This window comes from Pteropus medius, unplaced genomic scaffold (genome assembly GCF_902729225.1).
Source record: "Pteropus medius unplaced genomic scaffold, Ma_sr-lr_union100, whole genome shotgun sequence".
Lineage (NCBI taxonomy): Eukaryota > Metazoa > Chordata > Mammalia > Chiroptera > Pteropodidae > Pteropus > Pteropus medius.
In genome coordinates this window covers 221,433-248,592 of record NW_024349800.1, presented here as the reverse complement: position 1 = coordinate 248,592, position 27,160 = coordinate 221,433, and the positions used below count along the sequence as shown (strand labels likewise).

Below are 27,160 nucleotides of genomic sequence, written 5' to 3'. Positions count from 1 at the left end.
CAGCACCATTTGGTGAGAAATGTGTCCTTTTCCCTTATCTGTCCTGCCCCCACCTCCACCCCTATCTCCCTCAACCCTTATCCCTGTCATGTATCATACCTTTCTTGGGCAGGCTGGAGCCCAGGACTGAAAGGATCTGGGCTGGAAGACCCAGCAGGAGTGTGGTAATCAAGGACAGCCCCTGAGGGCAGGGCAGACGGACAGCCCTCCCCTACTGGACCAGCTGCTTCTCCTGCCAAACAGGTCTTTGGGCTGTGTTCTGTCATGTATCTGGCTGGAGCTGACTTGGGCTCCCTTCAGATTAAGCTGAGACTCAGGACCTGAGCTGACCACTGCATAAGGCTATGGGAGGGGATAGGGAGCTTATCTACGTGGGCCACAGAGGAGGCCCCCAGAGGCCAACTAGGCTGTGCTGTTTGTGGCAAGAGGCCCCCACTCAGGGCCTTGGACCAAGGTAAGGGAGGGCCAGGATGGTCCCTGACTGAGTCTTCCCTGCCCAGCTCTGGGTACTTCTGGAAAATAAAATGTCCTCTCCTGAGTTCTTTCCATCTTGGTCTGTTTGGGGCAACCAAGAGCCAGGAGATGGCCCCCTGGGGGGAGGGCCACAGCCTTCAGCAAGGACAAGCCAGGTCTCTGGCCCCCATTCAAGCCCACAGGAGCTCACACACATGCACAGGTACTCTGCTCACCTGTCTCCTGAGGGACTCTTGTCTATTTTAGTGTTCAGGGCCTGCCAGCTGGGGTGGAGAGCGGTCACTGCCAGCTTCCAATTTGCCCTCCAGACCCTGGTGACTTTCTGCAGGCAGTGAGTAGTACCTGGCCTGGCAGGACGCAGCCTTCCTGCTCCTGGAGTCATCAGGGCAGGGAAGAGAAGGGAGGGAGTGGGAATGTACTGAGCACTTTCCATTTGCCAGGCATCTCACCTTGGGTAATCTTTACTCCTGCCTTGCCAGGTAGGGAAGATTCACCAAATAGCTGAGGAAACTGAGGCTTAGAGAGGTGCTATGGTCAGGCTGGGCCTGGGCCAGGAGGGTGGGATAGGCCCTTAGGATCTCAGTGGCTTGCCTACATGACTTTAGAAGTTGCAGGCTATACTACACCCTCCCTCCAGTTTCTTACCCAGGGTTGCTGCTCCCTGAGGCTCTCTGAGAACTCTAGTACCTGAGAGGCCAAAAGCAAGAGCCAGTGCTTCTGGGCCCAGCTCAGCCTAGGCTAGTGGGTAGGAATTACACTGTCTCCTCATTTGTGCAGTGGGCAGTTGACGATAATAGTACCCACTTCTTCAGGTCACTCTGAGGCTGAAAGGCAACATGTGCAAAAGGGCTTCAAACTTGACTGGCTCCCAGGAAGCACTCAGGAAATCTTATTTTTTGTTAGTGCCTGAGTTCCCCTCAGCCTCTGAAATTCCAAGCTCCAGTCTGTTTCCTTTCTAACTGGGCTTTTTATTTATGTGTTTATTTCTATGAATTTAATATTTGCTTAGGAAATGTTTAATATTATAATAGTGTTACCGGAGAGTGAGGATCCTCTCCTGGCACGTTGTCCAGGTTCTTGATGTCTTGAACAAAGAATTGAGCAAGACGCCAAAATACAGTAGAAAAGAAAAGTTTTATTAGAAGGGAAAGTACATTTCCAGATGTGGAAGTGGGCCTGAGCAAGAGAGGCGTGGCTCTAAGGCCTGGTAACAAAGTCTTTGGGGTTTTTATCCCTATTTGCTGTGGGTGGTTATTTTTCTTAGAGGGGTGGGCTTCCTTGATTGACAACTAAGATTGACAGGACTCAGTGTTTCATCATTTTGCGTTCTGCGCATGTTTGTTCCCAGAATTCAATCTGTTATAATGATATTAATGAACTTCTGGGCATGTGCATCATATTATAATGATAGTATAATGAGGCTCAGGTGAGTTGAAGGTCGTCAGGGATTCTTCATTGCATACATGTGAGTGTCTGGCTTAAACTGGTACCTAATTCTTTGCTACTTGTTTCTTTGTGTGAGTTAAAAAAAAAAGAATGCCTTCTAGCTTGCTTAATTGTGAGCGAATTAGAGCAGACCCCTTCTAGGATAGGATGACCTCAGTATCTTTGAAGGCAGACCTGAAACCCCCTAAGTAACTTTCCTGCCTAGCTTTTTTCTAAGAGTCGTGAACCCCCTTATTATTAGTATGGATGTTGAGGGATGGGAGGTCTCTTCTGTAATCTACTTCCTGCTGAGAATGGCCATAATCCCTGCCTACAGGGGTTTCATGGAGCTCTTTCCCTTTCTGTCTCAGTCAGGGTGGGGTCTTGGGTTTCCTGCTAAAGTGCCACCTCAGTTCCTAGACAAGGAAAAGATACAAACCTATTATTTAAATCATATATCTATTAATTTCTATTATTGATTTGCCTATTAAGTGAGTAAAGGGAAACAGGCTTGGTTAATATATTTCTTAAAGAGTGAAAAAAGACCTTTGGCCTAAAGTCCCCTCCCCTCTCAGACTCTTAAGAGCCCCACCATTTCTGCTAACAATGGGCTGATGACCCTTATCAATAGCCAGAGGATCTGAGTCACCAGTTTGGTTTAAGAACTCTGCAAGAGATGTCCCATTTCATTTCCTGCTAAAAGATTAAGAATTTTACAAGTGATATCCCATCTCAATAGTATACAATGAAAACTACATCAGCCCCTATACCCTCCCCAGAGCAAACATGAAAAGCAATTTTGGGATATCTGATCAGAAATACTTAAGTATATCCCTCCCCTGTCATATTTTAAAGAAAAAATCCAGCAGCTTGCTCTGCCCTGACCCTGTGACTTCCCTCTGGGCCTTTAAATTCACCTACTCGGCCAGAGCTAAAGCTGCTGCCTCCTTCCACAAGGCACACATATTTGTGGGTGCTGGCACCATATTTTCCTTGTCAGCAGGACTTGGGGGAGGTTACAGCCTGGCACAGGGCAAATGGGAATTGCTGAGCCGCAAAGAATGGTCCTACTGTGCTCAGCAAAGGCCCAAATTGGAGACTAGCTCCCCCTCTTCCCCACTACAGCAGATCTGAGTCTGGATAGAAGGTGGAGCCTGGGGACCTGACTCAGGCCCAGCCTGGCTGCCAGCTGGCCATTGGGTGACCAAGAGCCAAGCTTGGCCTCCTGCTGGCTCCTGGCTCAGTACAGAAGCCCAGGGCATGTGGTGGCCTCTGTGAGAGAACTGAGGGTTTGTCTCCTTGAGAACACAAGCAAGCCACATGGCACCCATCCCACCTGGGCTAAAGCCCATGATGTGGGCTGGGGTTTTCACCAACTTCCTGTTAAGTTTTGATGTTGCTCTGTAAGGCAACTGAAGTCAATATTAAATCCTGTTGGCATCTTCTTGGTATGCCTTGTGACTCCTGGCCCTGCTGGTGTCTTATCTCTACCACAAAAATTTCCCAGAGGGCTGAGGACAGGACTTTATCTTTCTCAGGGTCTGAGAAAAGAAAGTGGTAGGTGGCTACATGTAGCCACATGTATTTCGTGCGTGACTACAAAGCCTTACCAGGCCTTAGCAGGCTCCCCGCTCCCTTGAAGGAAGAGCAGAATTCACTATTGATGTCGGGAGGATGGCTGGGACCAAGGGTCACAGTCACCCAAAGGGGCAGAGCTCCAGGTGCACCCGGTGTACAGTTGTTCAGGTTGTGTACTGTGTAAGAGCAGTGGGCAAAGGAAGAATGCACTTTTGCCATACCGTGGGCCTAAAAATCTGTGTTCCACCAGAAGAGGGCACTTTTTACAAATTCACATACAGGGGCCCTACATGCTGTTATGGAACCAGCCCTGAGCATGCTCACTGGCAAAGGAGGTGTGCCTGGGCATGGGGGGGGGTCTCCTTTATACTCCGTGGTCTTCCTGTGCTCAGTTTATATGTTAATAACCCCCAGAGCTCAAGTTGAAGAACCGTTACCTCTGTGCCTGACACCTTAGGAAGTGAACACTATTTATGAAGATATGCTGATTTTGAGACAGAAACTCCCATAAATACATTCATTTCATCCATTCATTTCTCGAGCACCTAGTATGTCCTAGGCACTGCATTCAAGCCAGAAATAAATGGTGAATACAACAAACATGATCCTTATTCTCACAGAGCTGTCCAGTTAAGGAGAGGAAAATGCTCCCATAAACAATATCAACCATGTGCTGGGAGAAATAGCTTAGTGGTTGCCTGCAAAGAAGTCAGGCAAGGCTTCCCTGAAGGAGCTGAGGCATGAAGGTGAAGTCAGAGTTAAGTAGGTGAAAAGAGAGAGACATGTATACCAGGCAGAGGGAACAGTATGTGCAAAGGCCCAGGGGGAGAAGCCAACTTGCTGGGTATCATGCTGGAGCAGAGGGCAGAGACAGGCAGAGGCCAAATCCACAGAGGTTTGAGGACGTGGCAAGAAGTTTGGTTATTAAGCAGTGAGGAGCCAGGATTTGAAGCAGGGCAATGACATGTTGTTAGAAATGCCTGTGAAATTGGGTTTAGCCTTGGCGCTGCTTCCTGACCCAGCTGCCCTCCCTCTGCATGACTAGGAGAGTCAGGGAGGAGGGTGTCTTAGGTTGTGCAGGCAAGAAAAAGAGGTTTGAATGAAGGAAGCTTAGGGTGAGGTACAAAGGCTGACTCAGCTGCCTCCCTCTAGGCACCTACCCCCAGGTTGAGGCACCACTGGGTCAGCTTGCTCTGTCTTGGGGCTAAAAAGGCCAGACTGCAGTTCTCCATCAGGGTGACAGGTAGTGCCAGCTCTCCAGCAGTGGCAGGTGGGCTGAACCATTGGGGCCCAGTCCAATGAGAGGTGGGGTTGGAAACAGCTCTGGTCAGGCCAATGGTAGGCCAATCTGGTGCCCAGATTGATGCTTCAGTGGCTCCAACCCGCTGTTGCCACCAACCTATCTTTTATCCCCTCTGAGGACTACTCCATCAGCTGTGCCCAGAGCTCTTTTTAAGCCAATCTAAATTTGCTGCTAAGCTCAACCTGGGGACAGCTGGGTGAAACTACCCTTTGCAGAGGATAACAACCCTTTGCAGGGGAGTGCTTGGGTCCAGATCTTCGCTCTGTAGCCTCCCATCAGTGAAATGCTGATACTGACGTTTCTGGCCTCACAGGATGGGTGGGGAGTCAGCGAATTATGTATAAAGCACACAGGGAATACCCAAGAAATGTTAGCCTAGCCAGGGCTGGTCACCAGGAGGCCTTCAGAGCCTGGCAATCCCTTCCTCTGCTCCACTGTGGCCTCTGCACCTGGCACCAGAGCTGAAGCACAGAGATACTGGTGTGTGTTGAACAAAGAAGCACCTTCCCAACTAGAGGATGATTCCGAGTGGGTGGGACCACTCATGGCATGTGCCATCTGTTGGCATCAAATCCCATCTCCTCGCATTCTAGAGTACAATCTTGAATCTTGGGCAAGTGATTTGATCCTTCTAAGCCTGTTCTTTCTGTAAGATGTAGATGGTGTCTTCTCTGTGGTTGGGTTACAGACACCCTATATGAGCCCCTTGGAGCCCCTGGCACAGAATTGGTGCTCCAGAAATGGCAGCTATTGCCACTGCTAGTACAACTAACATCCCTGATTACAGGTGGTCACTTAGGGAGACCAAGGGGCAGAAGCTAGTCTTGATTGCAAGCAGCATACAACAAGCTGGCTGACTAGAGCAAAAGGAAATTTACTGGAAGGTCTAGTTTTCCCAAGTTGTCCAGGGAAAATCGAAAGCAATCCTAGAACAGAACCCCGCCTGAGGGTAGGAGGGAGGATCCTCCAGGTATGCCTCCCAGGAAGGAGTTCCCAATTGTTCCTCCTTGGGTGCCAGTAGGCAGGGCTGAGCCCCATGAGAGAGGCCCACCAGGTACCATAGCCCTCCATCAGGAGCGGGTGGAGCAGGGGAGTGAAGGGGGACAGAAGCAAAAGACCTGGAGGAAAACAACTGAGGTCCAAGCCCAGCAACCCCACTCTTGGCTTTCCATCCCCATGCTTGGTAGTGTATTAAATGTGAATTACCCTTAACCAGGGTAATAATTACTGCAGACATAACTGACATGTTGAACAAATTATAGTGCGCTTATAATTATAAATTGCATTTCTAACACTCCAGGGGTTTCCAAACCTTGATGTCTTTCCTATTAACACATAAATGACAGTCATATGTGGAAAATGTGAGAGTGACAAAACTTGTCTGTGGATTGTATTGCATTAGTGATGCTCCTTGTGGCTCCACTCGAGGAGCCTAAAGGGCCCTGGCTTGGTCTAGAGGTTTACACTTATTTTGTGGGGATGGGTGCTCTTATCAGTCTAAGTAAGGCCCACAAGAGGGAATCCCAGCTCTGCCAAAACCAGCTGAGTGGCCTTGAGTCATACCATTTAACCTCTCTCAGTTTCTTTATGGGACTTGATAACTGATTCCACAAGATGGCTGTCTTCACCTGCCTGTTGTGCAAGAGGTGCTCCTTGGGGACCTGTCCTTCTCTCTTCACAATGCAGGAGGTGCACAGTCTTGTTCCCAAGAAGAGGGTTCAGGGCCTTGACCACCCCTCCCTACCCTGGCGCCCTGGTGCTGCACCAGAGAAGCTTTCTTCAGCCTTAGGTGACAATGAAGTCATTACATGCTTGAGGGTATTTTTTCTTGCTGCAAAAAGTGTGTTCTCAGATCCCTGCTACCTATCAAGCAGGAAGTATGAGACCCAGGCCATAGGTGGGGAGTGAACTGATTCCAGGTGAGCAATCAATTCAGCATTCAGTGATATGAAACATCACATGGAACCTGGGAGAAAGTTATTCCTCTCCCAGTGCTCTCTCAGCCCTGCTGATTACATCCAGACCAAAGGGTCAATCGGTGCTAACATGTCTTTAATGCTTCTTTATCACTCAAAAATGGCTTAATTATATTTCATTGTTTCATAGGAAATAACATAATCTCATGATTCCAAAGCTAAAGATATAAAAGGGTACACAGTGAACAGTGAGCCACCCTCCCTGTCCTGTCCCAGTTCCCCCAGAGACAACCACTGTCCAGAGATATTTAATGCATATATCAGTGTGTATGTGTGTGTGCATGCACACTCTTCTCCCTTTTTTACCCAAATACAGCATTCTTCACCTTACTTTTTTTCACTTAGCAATACATCTTGTATTTCATTCCCTATCAGGATATAAAAAGCATCCTTCTGTTTTATGGCTGCCTTCTATAACCTGGATTCTCCATACTTACTAATCTCTGTTTTAAACAAAGACAGGCCCTCAAGCACATGCTTTCTGCTGATAATAGAATCCAGGCAGTATTTTATAACAGTGTTTTGGTTTTAGTGATTTATTTTTATGGGAAAATTCAATTTATGCTCAGTGAGACTGGTTTTTCATTGATAGAGCAGATATAAAGTCTCCCTGATAGAAAGAATAGCATTAATTCGTATACAGTGCTTTATGGTCCTTGGAAAAATTAACATGGGAGTAAATCCAGGCCATTTCTATTGGTTACTGTGCCCAGCACATACACACCCTTAAGATGGAGCCCCTACTTTACCTTCTGGCTTCCTTCTTCACAGCTCACCTGCCCCCACATCTCACATTCCACGCATTCGTAGAACTACAATATTTTCCCAAGCTCTCCAAGCCTTTGCTCATGCCATTCCCTGTACATGGAGTGCCCGTCTCCTGCTGGGCCACCTAGTGCCACAAATCCCCAAAGAGGTGTTACCTCCCCCAGGAAACCTTCCCAGATGGCCACCCCACTAGCTCACGGTTGTTCCTGCCTTTATGCCAGGTTTCTCCCATGATTGCTTTGATTACCCAATTTAGTGCCCTGGTGCAGTACAGAGATTTTCAAACCACAACACACATCAGAATACTTGAAGAGTGAAAATTTGCATTTCTAATTCCGGGCTTGGACTGTGGCTGCTGCTGTTCTTGGGATCACATTCTGAGAACCGCTGGGGGAGTGGAAAAAAATGGAGGCTGAGCGTCAGTGTACGTGAGTTCTAATCTCAGCTCCATCAAATTATATGCCCTCTCTGGACTTCAGGGCCTCTGTGATAAACTGGGATGCAAACTCACCTTGTAGAGCTGCTGTCAGGATTATGTGAACTCATGTAGAAACAGGGCTGGCACCAATTGCGAGTTGCTTCTCATCCATTTACCCACTGAACTTCCTAAGTGGAAGGCCCACCTCTGATTTCTCTCTGCATCCTATGAACTACTTAGTCCGGGCCTGACAGAGAGTGGGTGGTAATAAATGTCAGGGGTGGGGGAAATTGTTGAATACATTCACAAATGCACATGATCTCAGTTATAGATTTATTCAAATAATGAACCAAATGTCGCGAGTTCCAAATCAGTGGGGTCAGGTCAAGCTGGTTGAAGCCTTCCTCCCACTGAGACAAAAGAAGGTGTTATTTAAATCAATCACATAAAGAAGATTGTACAGGGGAATGTTTTACCCACTTAAGAGAAGCTGTTGTTTTAGGAGCACTTAGTGGCATCCATTTGCAAAACAGGTATTCCCAGTGCTGTTGTAAATGAATTTAACAACTATTCATTAAAATAGAGAGCCATTGGGGCCTTGGTTTGGCACTCCCTTGGTAGCTATTCTGTGATATGAAGGCACGACTTAGGGAAGCCCCTTAGAAAATGGACCTGGACGCATCAGGTGACTGAATCAGTGACAGCCAAATGGGATGTTGTACCAGAGCAAGCCCTTGCAGCTTTCTCTGTCCCACCCCACCCCCCTGCCTCCAGGTTCCCTCAATTTCCCCACTCCATTTAATGCATATGGGCCCCAGTTTAAGCAAAGCTGCTAGGAAAGAAACCCTAATATGTCAAGGGTAGTCATTCATTTTTCCAAAGGGATGCCTTTTTTATAAAACCTTTGGCTGACAGGTTCCTTTAAGTACTAGGCATTCTGGAGATAAGAATTAGTGTTTTTGAAAAATAGTTTTACCTGGCCCTTCCAGAATCTATGATGTATAAAGAGTGGTGTTGGCTCAGATTGAATAAGACAAGGGTGAGAATGGGAAGCAGGAAAGAGGCCTGCTGTTCCCTACTCAGCTCACATGTCTTGCCCTGTCCCTGTGGTTGTCCTGAGCCAGAATAATTCTGGTTCAGTACGATTCATTTGTTTATCTCACATTTATTGAGCACCTACTGTAGACCAGGCACTATCTGGATGCTGGGATATAGTGGTGAACAAAGTCTCCTTTTTCACAGAGTTTCATTCCAGTAGAAGAGACAGACAATAAACAAGTTAACAAGTAATTAAGCAAGATAAAAATACAGGTTTTAAAGGAAATTAAATGAGATCAAGAGAATGGGGGTGTGTCATAGGGGGTCTGGGGAGGTACCTCAAAGGAAGTGACAGTCCATTTGTCCATTGGAATATGTGTGTGCTATCTCAGAGCTGACAGAAGCCTCAAGTCCTTCCTGGGGCAGTCACTGCTGTTCCCCTCCTGCTTCTTCCCAGCTGCACTCCATTTCAGAGGAGGAAGTGGGGCATATCCCAGGAAGAGAATTGGGATTTGTGAATGGGTCCTAGGAGCAGACTGAGTGTGGGCATTGGTGGGCAGAATGCATACTGAGGACCCAGCACTTGCTATCTCATTTAAATATTTACAACAACCTCAGAGATATACATTGCTATTCATTCACATTTTATAGAAGAGGAAGCTTAGGCTCAGAGGGGCAATGCCAAGGCCACACAGCCAATGAAGGGACAGAGCCAGGAGTCTGACTCCACAGCTGTTGAGAGTCCAGGGGAACTTTTTTCTTTTGTCATTTCCATTATATCAGCCATGAGGGGAGACTATCTCCTGCAGGGGTCTTGGAACTGGACCTTGAAGACAGAAGGGAAATAGTGTTATAAATACTTGGGACTCAGCCTTCAGTTCAAATCCCTTACTTAAGCCATTTACCTTTAAAGAACTTCCTTAACCTTTCTGAGCTTTGATTTCTTTTTCTGGATGATAGGATGAGGATAATAGTAATAGTACCGACCTTAGAAGGTCATTGTAAGGCTTGAATGAGATGACACATGTAAAGCATTTAGCACAGAGCCTGCATTCAATAAGCACTTTGTGAAGGGGGAAGAAGAGAGAAGTCTAGCTTTATGAATGTTACAGGTTCATGGTTTGGGGGCCAAATGAACCTATGCTCAAATCTCTTATCATCCAGGCACTACCTCTGTGGCCTTAGGTAAATTCTTCAACTTCTCTGAGCCTCAGTTTATCAGTAAAGTGGCAGGTTGTTGAGGATTCAATTTGATCATTTCTATAAAGTGCCTGATTTAGAGTATGTGCCCCGTGAAGATGGTTATGACTCTGTGAGAGAGGTAACAGCTTCCCAGGCTTAAGGAAGAGGTAGGGAGGTGAGAAAAGAGGCTCAGAAAGATCAGTGCACTTGCCCAAGATATGAGTTCATATACCAGGTATGTGGGAGCTGGGATTTGATACCAAAGAATAGCCCAAGCCATCTTGGCCAAGTGGTCCCATTCCGGATGAAGCATCTTGTTGGAAAGGTGCTTCTTCATTCAACATATGTTGGCTTCTGTTATGTATTACCTCTGGTGTGCAGTGTAAGGGCCACAGTGAAGCAGGAAAAGGGACTGCCAGTCTCTGAAAGCCTGTTTGGGTGCCTGGCAGTTATAAGTGTCATTGCCAAGCCTCACACTACTCCTGCAAGGAAGGTCTGTCCCCACTTTGTGGGTGAAGGCACTGAGGCCCTGTGAAGCTGGATAACTTGCCCAAGATCACATGGGGGCAGGGCTAGGGAGGAAGACATATCTGTCTAGGCCTGCTTAGTAGAGGCCTGCCTCTTCCATTTGGGGTGGAGAACTGGGGAGGCCTAGTCTCCATCTCAGGCAGAGAGAGTGGGCACAGAGGAGGGGCAGACCTGGAACAGCCTGGAGCTGTTTTCCTGGAACTAAACCCTGAGGGAGAGCTGAACTCATTCAGTATAAGCATTGTGGGTCTTACCCCTCCCTCGGTGATCTGGCGGTGACTCCCTTGTGTCACCAGCCAGGGAAAGGAGGGTTGAGTATGAGAGGCTGAAGTTGGAGCACTTTCTATTGTATCCTGGGACTGGCAGGGAACCCTGATGGAAAGTGATGAATTGTGACTTGGTGGGGTGAGGGTCAGGGAAGAGCCCTTCACTGGTGAAGGCAGCAGCTCAGCTTTTTGCTTCTACATTTCTTCCTGATGTTGTCAAGCCCCTCAAATCTGGCAAGATCGGCAAATGGCCATTTCCCATCCACTTTAATAGACTCATAACTCAAGTAGCTACACTTCAGAAGCCACAGGGCTTTTCTCTGCAGGCCTGCCCTCTGGACTCCAGGACAAGCAGTCCAGCTAACCTGGCTGGGCCCCATAGGGGGATCTGGAGGGATGGGGTGTGCCCATAGGAAGGGCCATACTGGGAACAGATGTGGTCAGCTCATACTGACCTGTGGCCACCACCACCATCTTCCTTTACTTTTATAACAAACCCAACACCCTCTGTGTGGCAGGGGTTGCAGTGGGCAATGGGGAACTGGAAGCATGGAGTGCTCTGGGGATCCAGGGTAGGAAGATTTCTTGGAGGAGGTGATCATTACTGGCTGTTTTGTTCACTTGGTCAGTCACTGAGCACTCATCACATGCTAGGTTTTTCAGAGCTCCCACAAAACCATCCTATACCTATTACCAGTGGGGGTTTTGTTTATCCTTACATCGGATCCTGTGTCCTAACTTTGTCATTCTGTTATTGCATTGCGTCCCAGAGGGTGTTTCTCATGCCTTCAGAAGCTGTATTAATCCATTTATCAACTGTTGACATAATAACAATCACATCTAATTTTTATCATTCATTTAAAGACCGCAGGAAAGCAGCCTCCTTATACCTCAGACTGCGATGATTCCCAGGCTCTGTGGCTTCCTTTGTTGGAACAGTAGGGAAGGACCTATGAAAAGGAAGTCAGATGACCAATTCTTAGCTCTGCCTCAGCATGACTTGGGGAAGGGCACCCCTCTCTCTAGGCCTTAGGTTCCTCATCTGAATAATGGGTGGGCAGCACTGGTAATGATGAGTCCTTATGGCTCTAAAGCTATAGGATGCGCTAACATTAAGGCAACTTTAATCTCACTGTCATCATGGTCCAGGTCTTGGCCAATCCAAGTGCTTTTCAGTTGTTTTGTAGTTGGGATTCAGTTCCCCTAGTGCTGTGACAAGTGTTTAGAACCAGGCCAGTGATGTGAAGCAGTGGCAACATTGGAGCCCTACTCAGATGAGTTGGTGGAGAGTGGACGGAGAGCCATTGTTCCTGCCCTTGAGGTGCCCACAGTCTGGGTTAGGGGTTCTTACTCTACCTGGGGAAGTGAGAGCACTAGGGGAGGCTTCAAAGAGAAGGTAACATTTGAGCTGGTCCTTGAAGGTTGGGTAGGAGGTTGCCAAGCAGATAAAGAGAGGAAACCAGGAAGTGGGAACAGCATAAGCAAAGGCACTGGGATGGAAAAGTGCCTGGTGCATTCTGAGAGGAGCTATATTATAGGTATAGTAGCTGGGAATGAGGCTGGAAAGAGAGTCGGGGGCTGAATGACAACCAAAGTAGTTTCTGAGAAGGTAAATGGTCATATAGTCTAGTTCTGGATAAACAATACCCAGCCTCCCAAAGTTATGCCAATGTCATTTAGTTTACTTAAGTAAGATCAGAGAAGTCCATGATTTGCAAGTGGTTTCTATTTAAAATGATTGAAATTTAAATAGTAACTTGGCACTTAATAAGAGCAGCTTTATTTATCTGGATAATTTCTCTTCTAGAGACTGACTATTTCTTTTCTAGGGACTGACTAGTTTCCCTGAGATGTCACTCTAGAGAATCGTAGGTTCTATACAGCTGTCTCTGTTTTTTTCACAGCATCCAACACTCATATGAATAAGTTCCATTCTGTATGAAACCTACAACTTCACAACTCTCCCATGTCCCTGCTGTGCCATCCTAGCAGTGAGGCACTGAAGCCTGGGAGGCAGATTGCCTGGGCCAGTGTCAGTGTTTCTAGTACCTGGCCACAGGCTCCGGGCTTATCCCTTCATCTCTCTGGGCCTCAGTTTCTCTGTTTACAAAGTGGGTTGGGATAGAGGGATGATCACAGAGCTTCCTCCTAGACCCAACATCCTGGCTGTGATATAGGGAGGTTTGTTTTAGTGTTATGAAGAGTAACATTAATGACTGACACTGAGAGGGAAGCTGAAATGGGCTATAATGCAACTCCAATTGGTTTTCGTGGCTCTCAGTGAGACACAGCCTACTCAGAAGACAAGGAACCTGGAGTAGCTAGAGAAGCAGCTTAAGGACAGCTTGGAATTGGGGTCTGTGCACTGGCTCTGGCGGGCTTCAAAGTCTCCAAAAAATGCTAGAAGATGCTAGAAGACCTCCAATCCCTTGCATTGCCATGTCTTTTATTGATTTCTTTATTTCACTGGCCTTTTTTTTTTCTTGAATTAATAAACACTTGTTTAAAAATTTGAAAACTATACAGTGGCATAGAGTGAAAAGTCTTCCTTCCTCCTACTCACTTCTGTCTCAACTAGACCTTTAGCTTAGAGGACAGAGATTCATCTCCAGGTATCTTCAGAACCCCCAGTTTCCCTTCCCAGAGGCAGCCACTGGTGCCTGTTTCTTGAGTCTCTTTTAAGAAATAGTCTACGTTTATATTACCCTATATAAGCATATTAGTGTTCTATTTATTTTATTATAAATACATTTCATATTTTTCTAGACTTTTTATGTCAGTGTTGTATCTCAAATATTTTCCTATAAGTATATACTGCTGCTGCCATCTTCTTAACATAGGACTCCACTGATGTGTGTACTGCAGTTTACTTAACTGATCCCATTGAGGGACATTGTGTGTTTACTCCTGAGTTCTGCTGTTACAAACAACTAATATCCTTGGACCTAAGTTTTTGTGCGCACGGGTAGCTAACTTTATAGGATTCATTTTAACAGTGAATTGTCCCATCTTGTGGCCATCTTGTCTGAAGGGCACCTGGCCCAGTCCTGTTGCTTTAATCACCATCTTCTCCTATAATGTTTGGATTTGGCTTTTCCAGGTCTTGTCCATGAGGCCTGAGCTAGGGCACTGGGGTCTGGCTGAAAAGGCAGGGCATTCTCTGGGGTATCTTGAGTCAACATGAAACTTCTTCAGGGGAGCTTCATTTATTTCAAGGTTGACAGAATGTTTCTGTTGAGGGCTAGATATAATATTTTAGACTTTCCATACCACACGTTTCTGTTGCAACTGTTCAGCTCTGTTGTTGTAGCACAAAAGTATTCATAGACAATATATAAGTGAATGAATGTGACTCTATTCCAATAAAACTTTATTTTGTTTTTAAATTTTTTTGGTTTAAATTTTTTTTCAGTTAGATTCAATATTATTTTATATTAATTTCAGGTGTACAGCATATTGGTTAGACATTTCAATAAAACTTTATTTAAAAAGAAAACAGGCAGTGGGCTGAATTTTGGCTCTCAGGCCTTAGTTTACCAACCTTTGATTTATTCAGCTGCTGGACACTTCTGCATCCCTGGTCTCGTAATAGGCGTGGGGGATGCTACAGAGAAGCACAGACCCAACCACCTAGCAATGACAACATAGTTCATGGTGTGATAAGAGAGCAGGTGCAGAGTGACTGAGAGAGTACTATAAAAAAGAAGTTTCTTACTTGAACAAGGGGCTGGCCAGGGGTAGTTTTCTGGGCTAGGTGACCTTGAAAACTGAATCCCAAAGTCCTAGCTGTGATCTAGGCACAGTGGGGAGTTTGGGGGGTCTGCAAGAAGTTTAGTATTGCTGGAGGTGTGGCATGCATGGAGGAGGCATGATGAAGGGCAAGGGTTGAAGAAATGAACCAGAACCAGGCCACATGGGCCTCAAGGTTAGCCATGTGGAGGGGCTAGCTTTCATCCTGATGGTTCTGGGAGAGGGATTGCAAAGGTTGGCCTTTGGGATAGTGTCACATGTCTAATCCAAGAGCAGAGAGACTGTGGAAGACAGAAAGCTGTCAGAAGCCGGGGGGAGGGGATGAAGTCAGGTTGTGGCATGTGAAAGGCAAGCAACTAAGGACTGAAACCCAGGACAATACAGTGGAACTAAACATTTTTATGATTTTCCTGCATTCTACAATCCTGTACATGGGTTCCTACTCATCTCTCAAGGCCCAGTCCAAATGTCCCTTTATCTTTGGAGCCTCTCATGGGGCAGAGTTATAGGCTCCTCCCTCCAAACTATCATGACATCATACTGGGGGACTCTTGTCAGAGCAGTTTCTCCCCATTGGGGCCTCAGAAGACAGGTAGAGAGTAAGCACTGATAAATACTTGCTAAATTAAATTAAACAGCAAAGTGAATTAGCCAGGGTTGAGAAAACTTGAGACTCTGAAGGCTAAGCAATTTGCCCAAATGGTACATGTATGAATTCTGCCCAATCAAGTCATTTCAGCAGAAAAATTGCTTTCCAGGGACTCCATCCTTTACTTTTACAAATGCTAACAGGTAAATTCAATCTTCTTCTAAATCCCAGCTAGACAATGTCTCCAAGACTATCCTGGTGGATGGTGAGGCCACAGGCCTGGAGAAATACCTGAAATTCTTGGAGAATCGAGTTGTGAAGCTGATGAGAGTCTGTCTTGAGTGCTCCAGCAGCTGAGTTGGGGAATTCTCTTGGCTCCATTTATTGCAGCCTATTTTCAGAGGGCAGTTCAAGCTGGGGTGAGAGTTTCCCACCCTCCCCCAAGGGGACTATATCGATCCTATTCCCTCCCAGTTCCCCCACCCTCTAACTAAGATACAGGATGTGATCACAATTTTGAACAGTGTGGCTCAGCGGTTTTCTCATTTCAGAACTCTTTGTAGGTGCTTTTGTCCATCTTCTTGATTCTAACCATCCTAGTGGGTATGAGGTGATCTCTCACTGTGATTTTGATCTGCATTTCCCTAATGACTGATGATGTTGAACATCTCTTCATGTGTTAGTGGCCATTCATAATTCTTCTCTGGAGAAATGTTTATTCAGATCCTTTGCCCATTTTTAAATTGGGTTTTTTGCCTTTTTATTATAGAGTTGTAAGACTTTATATAGTACTTATACTAGACCCTTAGCAGATATATGACTTGCAAATATTTTCTCCCATTCAGTGTCTTTATTTATTTTTAATGTAGCAGAGAAAACATCAGAAGTGAAGAGGAGGAATGTGGAAATGGGCAATGAGGGGCGGCACTGGATTCCTGCTCAGCCTCTAAATTGGCTCTAGGGACTGTCCTTTCCCATGCTGCAAGCTGTACCAGCCCAGTCCTTTTCAATCACTGTCCCCCTTCCCAGCTCAGTTTCCCCATCTGGGAATAACACTCAATATCAGGGCCTTTGCACCACCCCCTTCAAATGAAAGAGTCAAAGGGCACAAGATGATGTCCCTGCCTTGGTAGCTTCCTACAGCTCCTGACTCCCACAGAACTTCCAGCTGCCTAGCTCTCCAGGACATGGACTTGCAGGGCAGTGCAGGACAGGTGGGGTGGCCCAAGACCGGTGGGATTTGATTGTATCTGTGTCTGCTTGATGTCTCCCAACCACATTTGTACATTCCACAAGTGTGGGTGCTGGGTACTGTGCCTGCTTTTATGAAGACCAAGGACAGATAATAACAAGTAAATATGCAAGTTGAGAACAGCAAGCCATGAATGCTTACAACAGGGAGAGCTGAACAGCCTGGGAGAGGAGGAAGTGAGGGAAAGCCTCTTAGTTAACCCAGTTAAGCTGAGCCTGTTTCCTCTTCTGAAAAATGGGGTCAGTAATAACTCCGTCTGTATCACAATGTTGTCTTGGGGACCAAATATCAGTAAAGAGCTCTAAAATATTAATTAATATTATTTTAAGCCTGCTATGGAGGTCTAAAAGTCGTCTCTGAGTGAGGGAAGAGCAAGGAGTTGGTCGGGCTTAGCGAGAAAGAAGCTGCTTGCATTAGATCCTCACCAAAAAATCTTCAAAAATGTTCCCAGCCTTAGGATGGGAACTACTCCTTTTTCTGGGGCAGGAGCATCAGAGCTCCAGAATTACACCATCCGGGACAGCAAAGGCCTGGTCTTATAAACCGAGGCCAAAGCCGGCGGGGTTTTGTGTTTGTTGTGCTTGCTTGCATGTTGGGGAGATGTGGTTATTCGGGGTATCTCCGTTGGAGGAATGCGCGGTCCTCCCAGAAAAGGGCCTGGCTTGCTGAAACTGTGGAGGCTGTAACCTGAGAATCCCTACCCTGCCCTCATCACCCGCCTAGTCGCGTGGCTCTGTTAGCCCCGCCCCCATATGCATCCCCGCCCCTTTATGCCCCGCCCCCTGCGTTTTCTTTCGCGGCTCCTCCTCCGGCCCCGCCCATTAGCCCTGCCCCTTCCCGGGCCACATTCCTCAGGCCAGGCCTTGGGTTGCGGCCGGCTAGCGGCGGCCGCGGCGTAGGAAGGGGAGGAGGAGGAGAAGGAGAAGGGGTGGGTTGGGCTGGCTTGGGGCTCGGACTGGAGGCTGGAAGCGGCAGGAACTGTTAGGCACTGGTGGGCCTCAAGGTAGTCACGTGGTGGGTGGTCAGGTCTCCGGGCGGTCGGGTGTAGGCCCCGGGATCTGGCCGCCTGTGGCGGGAGTAGGCGGTACTCTGCTGGGCCTGGGTCCCGGGCGCCTGTCCCCGTCAGCTTCCGCGGCAGCCACCATGTGGTGCCTACACTGCAACTCGGAGCGGACTCAGTCGCTGCTGGAGCTGGAGCTTGACTGCGGGTAAGGGCCCCGGGCGGGGCCGAGGCCAGGGGCTGGACGCGAGGGCTTCAGCGAGAAGACAGTGGGGACCTGCTGAACGCAGGCTGCCGAGGCAGGGCCCGGCGTGCCAGCGGCACCCCAGCCACTGCACATTTGCATGCAGTGTGTTGTGGGTTTATGAGAGAGCCTGGCGCTGTTTTTCTGCGCGATGGTTTGTTAGAGACTGCTTGGGGTGTAAGTATGCCAGAGAGAGGCTGGGGAAAAAGGTGTGCGAGAGTGCTTGAGACTGTCAGGACAGGTGCCTGTGTGAAGAAGGTGACAGGATTGAGTGTGTCTATATTAGTGTGTGTCAACCAGACACCAGACCTGAGTCTGCCTGTGAGAAGATGCTGTCAGAATGGAAGAGTGTGTGTTCACACTTGCGAGTGATGTGTGTGGGTGAGTTTACGCGGCAGAAACTGATGGGAATTGGAATCAGGTGCAAGAGCAAGTGGTCTGGAGTTTGTGAGTGTGACCAGGAGGCCTCTGTGCTTGTGTCTGGGCCAGAGGTTGACAGAGAGGCCTGGTTATGGGAGACCCTAGGCTTCTGTGTGGGATTACATGTCTGCTCTGTTACGGCAAGTGTATGCGAGGCTGAGGTGTTGTGTGCAGGTAGTATAGGGGCTGTGTGCAGGTGGTCCAGGTATGCTTCCAGTGGGCTACTTGGGAGTGCACTGGGGTGCTTGAAGTTGAGGGAGGTTGAGTACTGTGTAGCTACTGCTGTGAGGGTGCTGCTGGTAGGGTTGGAGGTGTTTGTTTATGTACACAAGGTGTGGTCAGGAATGGAGTCTGAGGAGATGAGTGTATGTCTCAGAGACTAACCCTTTTCTGCTGTGGGCCTGTGGAGTGGCTGTCTGAACGTCCAAGGGCCCATATTTATGGAGAGAGAGGGAGAGAGTGTATTTATGTGCTGGGAATATCGATTTCCCCACTCCTCTCTTATAGCCAACACAGCCACCCCCTGAGCTGTCTGCAGAACCCTTGAAGGAGTAGGGCTGTGGGTCGGAGATTTGTTGACAAGCCAATTTGGCTTATGTCAGGCCCCTTGTGGGGAGGCCCACTTGCAGCCATTTGATTTTTGAGTTCAAAAATTCTGCAGCAGGTGTCTGGCAGTTGCACTGAGAACATGCATATGTTCCTGTCTGCTCCTTCCTTACCCCAGGAGACTGAAGCATCATATAGGGTTGTGGGGATGGGGTTCCCAAGGACCCATTGCTCCTTGCATCTGGGGCAGAGGCCAAGAAAGCTGCAGCTGCAGGGCCAGCTGTCTGGAATCAGTGGAACAGTCTGAGAATGAGGGTCATGATATTCATATCCCACATGTGCTGCTGCCTTATGCAGCTGTCCCACCTGGTATTGTGTTTGCATTCTTGTCTTTGTGCTACTAGCATTCCTATGTTGCAGGAGAGAAAACTGAAGCTGACTGTTTCAGTCTCCTCAGCACCAAGCCTCTGTGGTTTATTGAGAGTGCCTGCTGTGTATGGTTCCTCCTCTAGGCGCTGGGGACATAGTAGTTCACCCTTCAGCCTCAGAACAGGTGGGTCACATTTGCTCCCGAGTGCCTGGGATGTGGTTCCAAAGGAAGCCTGGCCTGCGAAGGCTCAGCCAGTAGAGCCAGGAGCATCTTGCACTGGCTGGCTTGCCCCCACCCAGAGTTCTTCTCCCCTCTCTAAACCCTGAAAGGATCCAGCATGCTTCAGGGACCTCAGAAGACCCCCCTGTCTGTAACAGTCCAAGACAAGCTCTCCCACCACAGCATACCACCCTGCGATCACAGGTCTCTCTAACTGTGCTTTTGCAGCACCTGATGCTTTACGGTTTGAGCCTCCAGGCAGCCCAGATCTCTCCCTACCCTCCCTTTCTAAATAGGCACATTAAGGTAGGGAATCCAATGACATGAGCAGAATATTACAAGAGGAGCCTGGAGTAGAACCCAGATGTTCTGATACCGGGACTCTGAAGGGCCCCAGCCAGCCCTGCGGGGATTTTCAGGCTTTTGCTCAAGGAAGTCTGACTATGAAATAGATGTGCTAATATTTACACAGCTTCAGTTCAAAAACATGGACAGGACTGACATCTGCACAAACAGTGAGATGAATGGGTAAATAGGTGTTTCTGGAAGGGACTGAACAGGGCTCCTGGGGCTATGAGAGCTGTGTGTGTGTGTGTGTGTGTGTGTGTGTGTGTGTGTGTGTACGTGTGTACATGAATGTTATATGGCTGGACTCTGTGGAACATGGGATCATAGTTTGCCAGTGGAATATGAGTCCAAGGCAGCTGAGAGAGGCAAACAGATTTTGTTTCAAATATCAGCTTAGCTTTATGAGTTTATACAAGTTACCGCACCCCTCTGAGCCTCAGTCTCCCACTCTGTGAAAGGGAATGAAAATACACTTCACAGAAGTGCCTGAGAATGTGGGTGTCTAATAGCCCTTACCCAGCTGGCCAACTCTAAGCCTCAAGTCAGATGCTGTGATCATCCAAGTCAGCAGGCTGTTCTTCCCACCACCACTGACTCGTTCTGATTTTCTTCTTTCTCTGTTGTAAATTTCCTTTGAATTACGATGATGTGTAGAATATCCGCCCACTAAGCACAGAGACAAGATGACAGCAGTTCTCATGGGCTTAGACCCAGCCAGAGGCCTGGGGAGAGTTTCACAGACGTGGCCCAGTTCGCCTGTGGAAGTGTGTGTATTTGTGTGGTGGGGGAGGATGCTCAGAGGCTGTTCAGTGTGATTTATCATTTGTCCTCAAAAGCAAATCGTAATGACTTTAGGGCCATTAAGGGTCTTGAATTAATTGGTTTGGCCTTACAGAATCTGGCTGCTCCCACTGCATGAGCTGCTGCTGAAAGAAAATTGATGGTGATTATGGTAGAAAACATGGCATGGTGACACCTGGACCTTGGACATTTTCCTTAGGTTTTCTGTGCCTTGGTTCCCCCATTTGTAATGGTGGTGCCAGTTACAGCTCAAGGAGTTGTGAGGATTGATGAGTTAATCCACATAAAATGCTTAAACAGCGGAGTAAACACTTGATAGATGGTGGCTTTTAGCTAGTGTTTCAGAGCTGAGAGGTTCAATTGTGCTGGAACTGGACCATATTACTTGTTCAGGGAAGGTGTATTGCTAGACAAGAATAGATGATCTCTCTTTTTGGCCATGGACCAGGCCAGGGTTAAAAGAGAGTGAGGCAGAGAGATGGCAGTGAGAAAAGTGGTGGAAGGGCCAGGGCTGTTTATGGTGTGAGGCAGTGGCTACTGGGGGTGAGACAGATTGCAGACTTGGTGAGAAGGTACTAAAACCCATAGGCTGTATGCGTTCTTATAGCCTGCTGTCCCCAGCTGTTCTCACTAATAATAGACAGTTACGAGTATTTTGCCCATGGATTAGAAAAATTTAAACTCAGCTAGGTTGACGATTTCTTAGGATGGGCAAATGGCCTGTACCATGGTAGTATCTGACATTTGGGTGGCCTTTGAATTTTACACATGCTTATTTTATTTGAACCTCCTAAGAATCCTGGGAAGTAGCTGGTATCATTCCCATTTTACAGATAAGGAAATCAAGGTAAGAAAAATGAAAATAATGTATTCAAACTTTGCAGAACATAGATTTAATCTTGTGGTTAATGTATATCTTTCCCCTTCCTGAAATTGTGCGGTTTGGACTTTTTAGAGTGGAGGATGAGACAGAGACAGGAAGGGGTAGGGGAGTAGGGAGAAGGGAACCTGCAGGAACCCCATAGGGCCATTTGTGGATGGACACAGGGACATCACACTTTGCAGAGCAGGCAGAGCACCCTTGGAAAGCTCTGTCTAGTGCCTTTGAATATCAAAAACATGTTTGCCAGCCCCATAAGGTTATCTGGGTATAAGAACTGTCCTCCCTATTCCCTGCTGATATCGGGATGACTGAACTGGAGATGATGGAAGAGAAAGGGCTAAAAGAATGCCGATTCAAAGTAGGTGCTCAGTAAATACCAGCCACTCTTGTGGTTCTTTCTAATTGGTATATCCACCACAGTTATTGTCCTTATTGCTGTCATATCCCTGTATAGATGCTGAAGTGCAGGATGCGAAGTGCAGTTAGTCCTGGGTAAGGGTTGGGGAAGAAATGTTTGGGGGAAGCAGCAGCTCTTCTTTCTGCTGTAAGTGGAGGGGAGGGGCAAGCATACAAATACAAATTCTCTGTTCCCTCTGGGGCCCTTGACCTTTTGCAGAGCCATAATTTACATGTACAGGGTTTGGGTTTTGTTTTAATTTGTTTTTCCACTTATTTAGTAAAAATGGCAAAACCGCTCAGGAAGATAATAGGCTTTGATATGAATTGCAAATTCTTAGCACTGTTTTGAACTTTTTCTTATGGAAAATTTAAAAAATACAGAAGCAGAGAGAATGGCATAATGACCCCCCATGGGCAATTTTATTTCCTTGCCCCCAGATTATTTTGAAGTAAATACCAGACATTTTGTTGATTTTTACATCAAGGACCTGCTTCGTGGTCAGTCTTATTTCAGGCAGTGGAGGTGTCATGTTGCCTGGCCGGCCCGGCTGGGCCTTTGGGGCAGAGCCTTCCCTCAACAGCCCCTGGTTCTGCCGGCAGCCTAGGCCAGTTTCTCAGTCTGGAAGACCAAGTTATACCTGTCTCATTTGGAGAAATCTATGTGGGAGGCCCTCTGTCTAGAAGTGAGCAGGGGAAGCCAGGCCTATGAGTCCACTTCAGGCAGGGCTTTCCTGGGGAAGAGGTGCCCAAAGCACTTGCCTTCACGCCTTGGCTCCCCAGGCAGGACTGGGGCTCTCTGCTGTGTCCCAACAGGTCCCTGCCTGCTGCCCCTGGGTTGCCCCTTCGCGAGTGATAGAGTCAGGAGGTGACACTTGCTTTAAACCGTGCCCCTCGGACATATTGGCCCCTCACTGTGCTTGGCCTCCTGTCAGCCTGACACACTGCCTCCAAGCGCTCTTCTCTCTGACTTAAGAGACTGGCCCTCTTGGGTGTTTTCCCACCACACTGCAGCATCTTCCCAGCCCGCTTGGCCAGCTCCTCTCCCTCCCCATACTGGTGTGTCAGCACTGGGATTCTCGAGGCCCTCTTCTTCTCGCCACATAGTCTTTTCCATCCTTTAGCTTCTAACCTGGCTCTTTATTACTTCTTGTTTCCCAACTCTGCTTCTCCATGTTTTCATCCATCTACTCAGGCTCTGCCCAGAATACTAGAGTCATCCTCACCCCTTCTTTCACCTTTACCCAATGCACCCCTTCATCACTCAATGCTGGGCCATCCCATGGTGCCTCATTTGGAAACTGGCACATAGTAGGTGCTCAAGAAATTGTAGTTGTTATCATTCTTATGAATATATTATTAATATCCCTAGTGGCTAACAGTTCTTAACACATAGAGGGCCCTCAACCACGTTTAGTTAATAAACCAACAGTAAGCCTGAGTTGACTAGCCCTGGTCAGTTCACCCCTTGCTCTCTCAGGTGCGGATGCTGGTATTGCTGGTATTCCTGTTTCTGAGCTAAGGCTGCTCCTTGAGGCCCCTTCCCATGGTTGTCTGCTCACTGCCTGATAGCCCCACTTAGTCCCTGTGATACCTCTTTGTACGGAAGTAATAACAATCCTGTATTTCATTATTGATAGCAGCTACCTCAAGCACTTCCTGGGTGACAGGCCCCAAACTGAGGATTTGTATGTGTGTTTATGACTGTGAGATGGACAATACCCCCATTTTATGGCTGAGAAATTGAGGCTAGAGAGACCAAGTCACTTGCCCAAGGTCACAGAGCTCCTGCATGCCAGATGCCAAACAGTTGCCAGGGAAGGGCTCTGTGTGCCAGTTGCAGGAGGTTGAGGGGGACAGTGTTCGCTACCCTGAGCCTTTTTTCTCTCTCCAGACTCTTTCTGTCCACCTGCTCTGAGTACCATATGCAGATGTGGGCCCGTCAGGTCAATACTGACGTGCTGTGGAGTCTTGTGGCTACTGCGCTATATAGGCCCAGATCTTGAGAGGAGAGGAGGAATTTGGTGGGTAGACAAGGCAGGTGGGTTTTCTCCTGCTTTGGGAGAAGCATGGTGAAGATTGGGGTGTGAAGCAGCTTGCTCCATCTGCCAGTGGACCAGTGCCTCAGTCAGCCTTTGCTCTCCTCACCATCTGTGTGAGTCATGTGGCCTTGGGTAAATTACATCACCTCTCTATGCCTCAGTTTCTCCATCTACAAAATGGGAAGATGATATAACACCTACTTCAAAAGGTGGTTTTATACAACACCACGAATGAACTCTCATGTAAACTATAGACTCTGGGCGATGATGATGTGTCTGTGTAGGTTCACCAACTGTAACAGATGCAGCACTCCACTGCTCTGCTGGGGAGATCGGTGGGTGGGGATAGCTGTGCATGTGGGGAGGGCAGAGGCTATATGAGAACTCTGCACATTCTGTTCATGTTTGTAGGGAGCCTAAAACTACTTTAAAAAATAAAAATCTATTTTAAAAAGTTATAAAACAATATGACTTAGGTCCATGTGAAGTGCCCAGAGCAGTGCCAGGAACAGCAGATATTATCTGTTGTTGTGTTGTTATTCTTTTCACCATCATCAATTCATTCATTCTATATGCTCTTTGACTACTGTGCTGGCACTGAGGACACAAACACATAGAACAAGCCTCTCTCGGGGTCATCTCACAGTGGGGCGGAGGAGTCTCATGGGCACCAAGTGTCCCAGGAAGAATAGCATGAGTGAACTGGCACAACAGCACATAGCTGCCAGCCTATAGACAGAACCACATGGATGGAGCTTTGGAGTGAGATAGGGTTGGCAAGACATTTAGCAGACTGGGAGATGGGTATCAGTTTGGACCATGACAAAAAACTTTAAGCCAGAAAGAATTTGGATAGTTTGCATTTTAGAGTTTGCATTTCTGGCACCTGAGGCTGGGCAAGTGTAAGGGGAAACCCCAAGGGCAGCTTGGTAATGGTGGCAATCTGAGATGGAACTGGAGAGCTAGGATTGAGAGGGCCACACTCCTGGCATTGGCTGAGAGGGTCGGCCAGAGGCAGGGAGGCCTGCAAGATGGGCATCTTTCTCCTTTCCACCCATACTCTTTCCCAGAGGCAGGCTCCCTGGCCTGTACCTCACTTCCAGAACTCCTGGGGCATCCCTGGGGCCCAGTGCAGCCCTGTCTGCTGGAGCCTTCCACAGAGAACTGCTTTATTTAAGTCCATTTTGCGTGTATGGAAATAACTAGAGGCCTATGTATTTAATTTGGCTTAGCCAGGAAGATTTTGGCTGTGTGTGTGCACGTTGAAAATCTTTCCAAGTGAGCCCAGGGGTTAGAAGCTCTGTTAATCTTTATGCAGTCAAAACCAACAAGAACTGTCCTGGCAGAGGGCAGGCTATAGGAAATGGCTAATAAAAAATACAGAATGGGTGGAAATTGATGCCAGCTGCAGAGGAGACCATGGCGAGGGAAGCAGTTTTGTAAACTGTTACTGATGACCAGGTAAGTAAGCTATGGGTAGAATGAAGGGAAAGGGGCTTTTGAAAGTATAAAGTACTATACAGACACACCAGAGATGTTCTTGGTTTCCCGAGCAGGGAGTGCTTAATTTGGTGTTGGGCTGGGGAGCGCTTCTGATGCCCCTCTTTCTGGCCTTGGCAAGCCCAGCAAAGCCTCTAGGTTGAGCCCTTCTTCTCTGATCAATAGTGTGAAGCAGAAACAGCCCCATACATTTGCATAGGGATTTGCAGTTGGCAAAGTGTGTCCTTGCTTGGTTCCCACATTCCTATTGGGTAATTGGGGCAGGAAAGATCCCCATTGCAAAGATGAGACACTGGAGGCCCAGAGAGCTGAGGTAACTTATCACAGGTCACTCAGCCCAGAAATGGGGAAGCTGGACTCGACCTGGTCTGACCTCCACCCAGGGTTTCCCCACCCACCCCATGGGCACATGTAGAGCCACAGGGGCATCGTTTTGGAGACAGGCAAAGGGTCTCCTGAAGGTGTGCAGAGCTTGAGTTCAAACCCCAGGATGTGACCTAAGATCCTAGTTTGGGAATAAACACTGGAGGTCAGATGCCTTTTAAATTATATCTTGACTGTATGAAATTGTGGAAGGAGGATATGCATTGAAACTAGGTGACTATGCTGACTGTTTGATTGCAGACTGTGATCAGTGTGATGGCATTACTTTGATAGAGTCTTCTAAAAATCAAACAGAGAACACAACAGAGCAGAAGGTCTTGGCATTCCCACGAGCTGAGCAGAGCTATGGCAATTCTTGAGCCCTGTCCCTTGGGACTTGGTATTCTAAATCAGGTTTCTTGGAAATGACTGATCCCAGATCTGATTTCTGCTCTTTGAGTTGGGTCTTAAATTTTGTGGGATTTTTGCAAGCATCGTAAGCAAATACAGATGCCCTCGATAGGCAGGAAGGTGATGTAAAGAAGAGCAGGCAAGGTATGGTAAGGACTGTGGTGGTGGGAGAGCACCTGCTAACTGAAGAATGTGGCTGCTACCACACTGTCTGACTCTTATCAAGCAAGAATATGGACCCAGTGTGGCCAGAGCCTCTATTGCCCGCTCCAAAGAGAAGTCAGATTTTCTTTTTTATATTTTTTCTTTTTTAGATGAGGCAACCCTTGGTTGACCTCACAGATTGCAAGGACCTTGTCAGTTTACAATCCCTTATTTTTATTTTTTATTTTTTATGCCTACAGCACCTGGTCTTCCTAGGTGGTCTCCCATCTAAGTACTAAAAAGGCCTGACCCTGCTTAGCTTCTGAGATTAGATGGGATCGGGCTTATTCAGGGTGGCATGGTCATAGACCAGATTTTCATATAAAGTCTCTAGATGATAAAATGTTGATGATTCATTCCAGTTTAAAAAAAAAAAAATGGAAAAAAAATAACTGGGCCAGGGGCTACGATTCAGGACCTCTGTGTTGAGACCTATTGAGCGCCCTGCACAGAGGCCCTCTGTCTCCCAAAGAGCTCTGTGCCATTTAAAATGTCCATTTAAGGAGTAGCAGGGTGCTGGGCCTGGCTCTCCAGTGGCTCCATGCCTCCCAGCCAGCTGTCCCTGGGGTGCAACCCAGGATCCCAGATGGATGGGCCTAACCCTTGCCTCAGTCTTGGCCCAAATGGCCCAGGGAGAATAAAGGGCTTTTTCACAGCCTCTCTCTGGAAGGGCTGCCTATCCTGGGTTTGGCTGCAGGACTGGCATTAGAGGCCTGATTTTCCTCTTGGGTTAGGCCAGTCCCCTGGTTTGATGCTCTGGTCCCCAGGATGTTGGATGAGATCCTCGGGCAGGTTGGGGTCCTCTCTAGGACTGATAGTGATACCACTATGAGTGGTACCTTCTTAAGCAAAGGCCCTGGCTGGAT

The 27,160-nt window shown here is 47.6% G+C and overlaps 1 protein-coding gene and 1 pseudogene across 11 annotated transcripts in view; one reads left to right on the top strand and one right to left on the bottom strand.

Moving 5' to 3' along the window:
- Positions 1 to 27,160, top strand: part of IQSEC1 (IQ motif and Sec7 domain ArfGEF 1) — a 385,819-nt gene that overhangs the window by 296,286 nt on the left and 62,373 nt on the right. Inside the window, exons 1-2 of one of the 11 annotated variants that reach the window (XM_039886573.1) lie at positions 17,467 to 17,755; positions 20,349 to 20,454. The exons of 8 other annotated variants lie outside the window; for them this stretch is intronic. In XM_039886573.1, coding sequence (XP_039742507.1) covers positions 20,378 to 20,454 — 77 coding nt within the window. In that variant the 5' untranslated portion in view covers positions 17,467 to 17,755; positions 20,349 to 20,377. Of the gene's footprint in view, positions 1 to 17,466; positions 17,756 to 20,348; positions 20,455 to 27,160 lie in introns of those variants that run through there. 2 more of the 11 variants (XM_039886576.1, XM_039886578.1) reach the window with 2 other exon arrangements.
- Positions 26,486 to 26,604, bottom strand: LOC120622531 (uncharacterized; annotated as a pseudogene).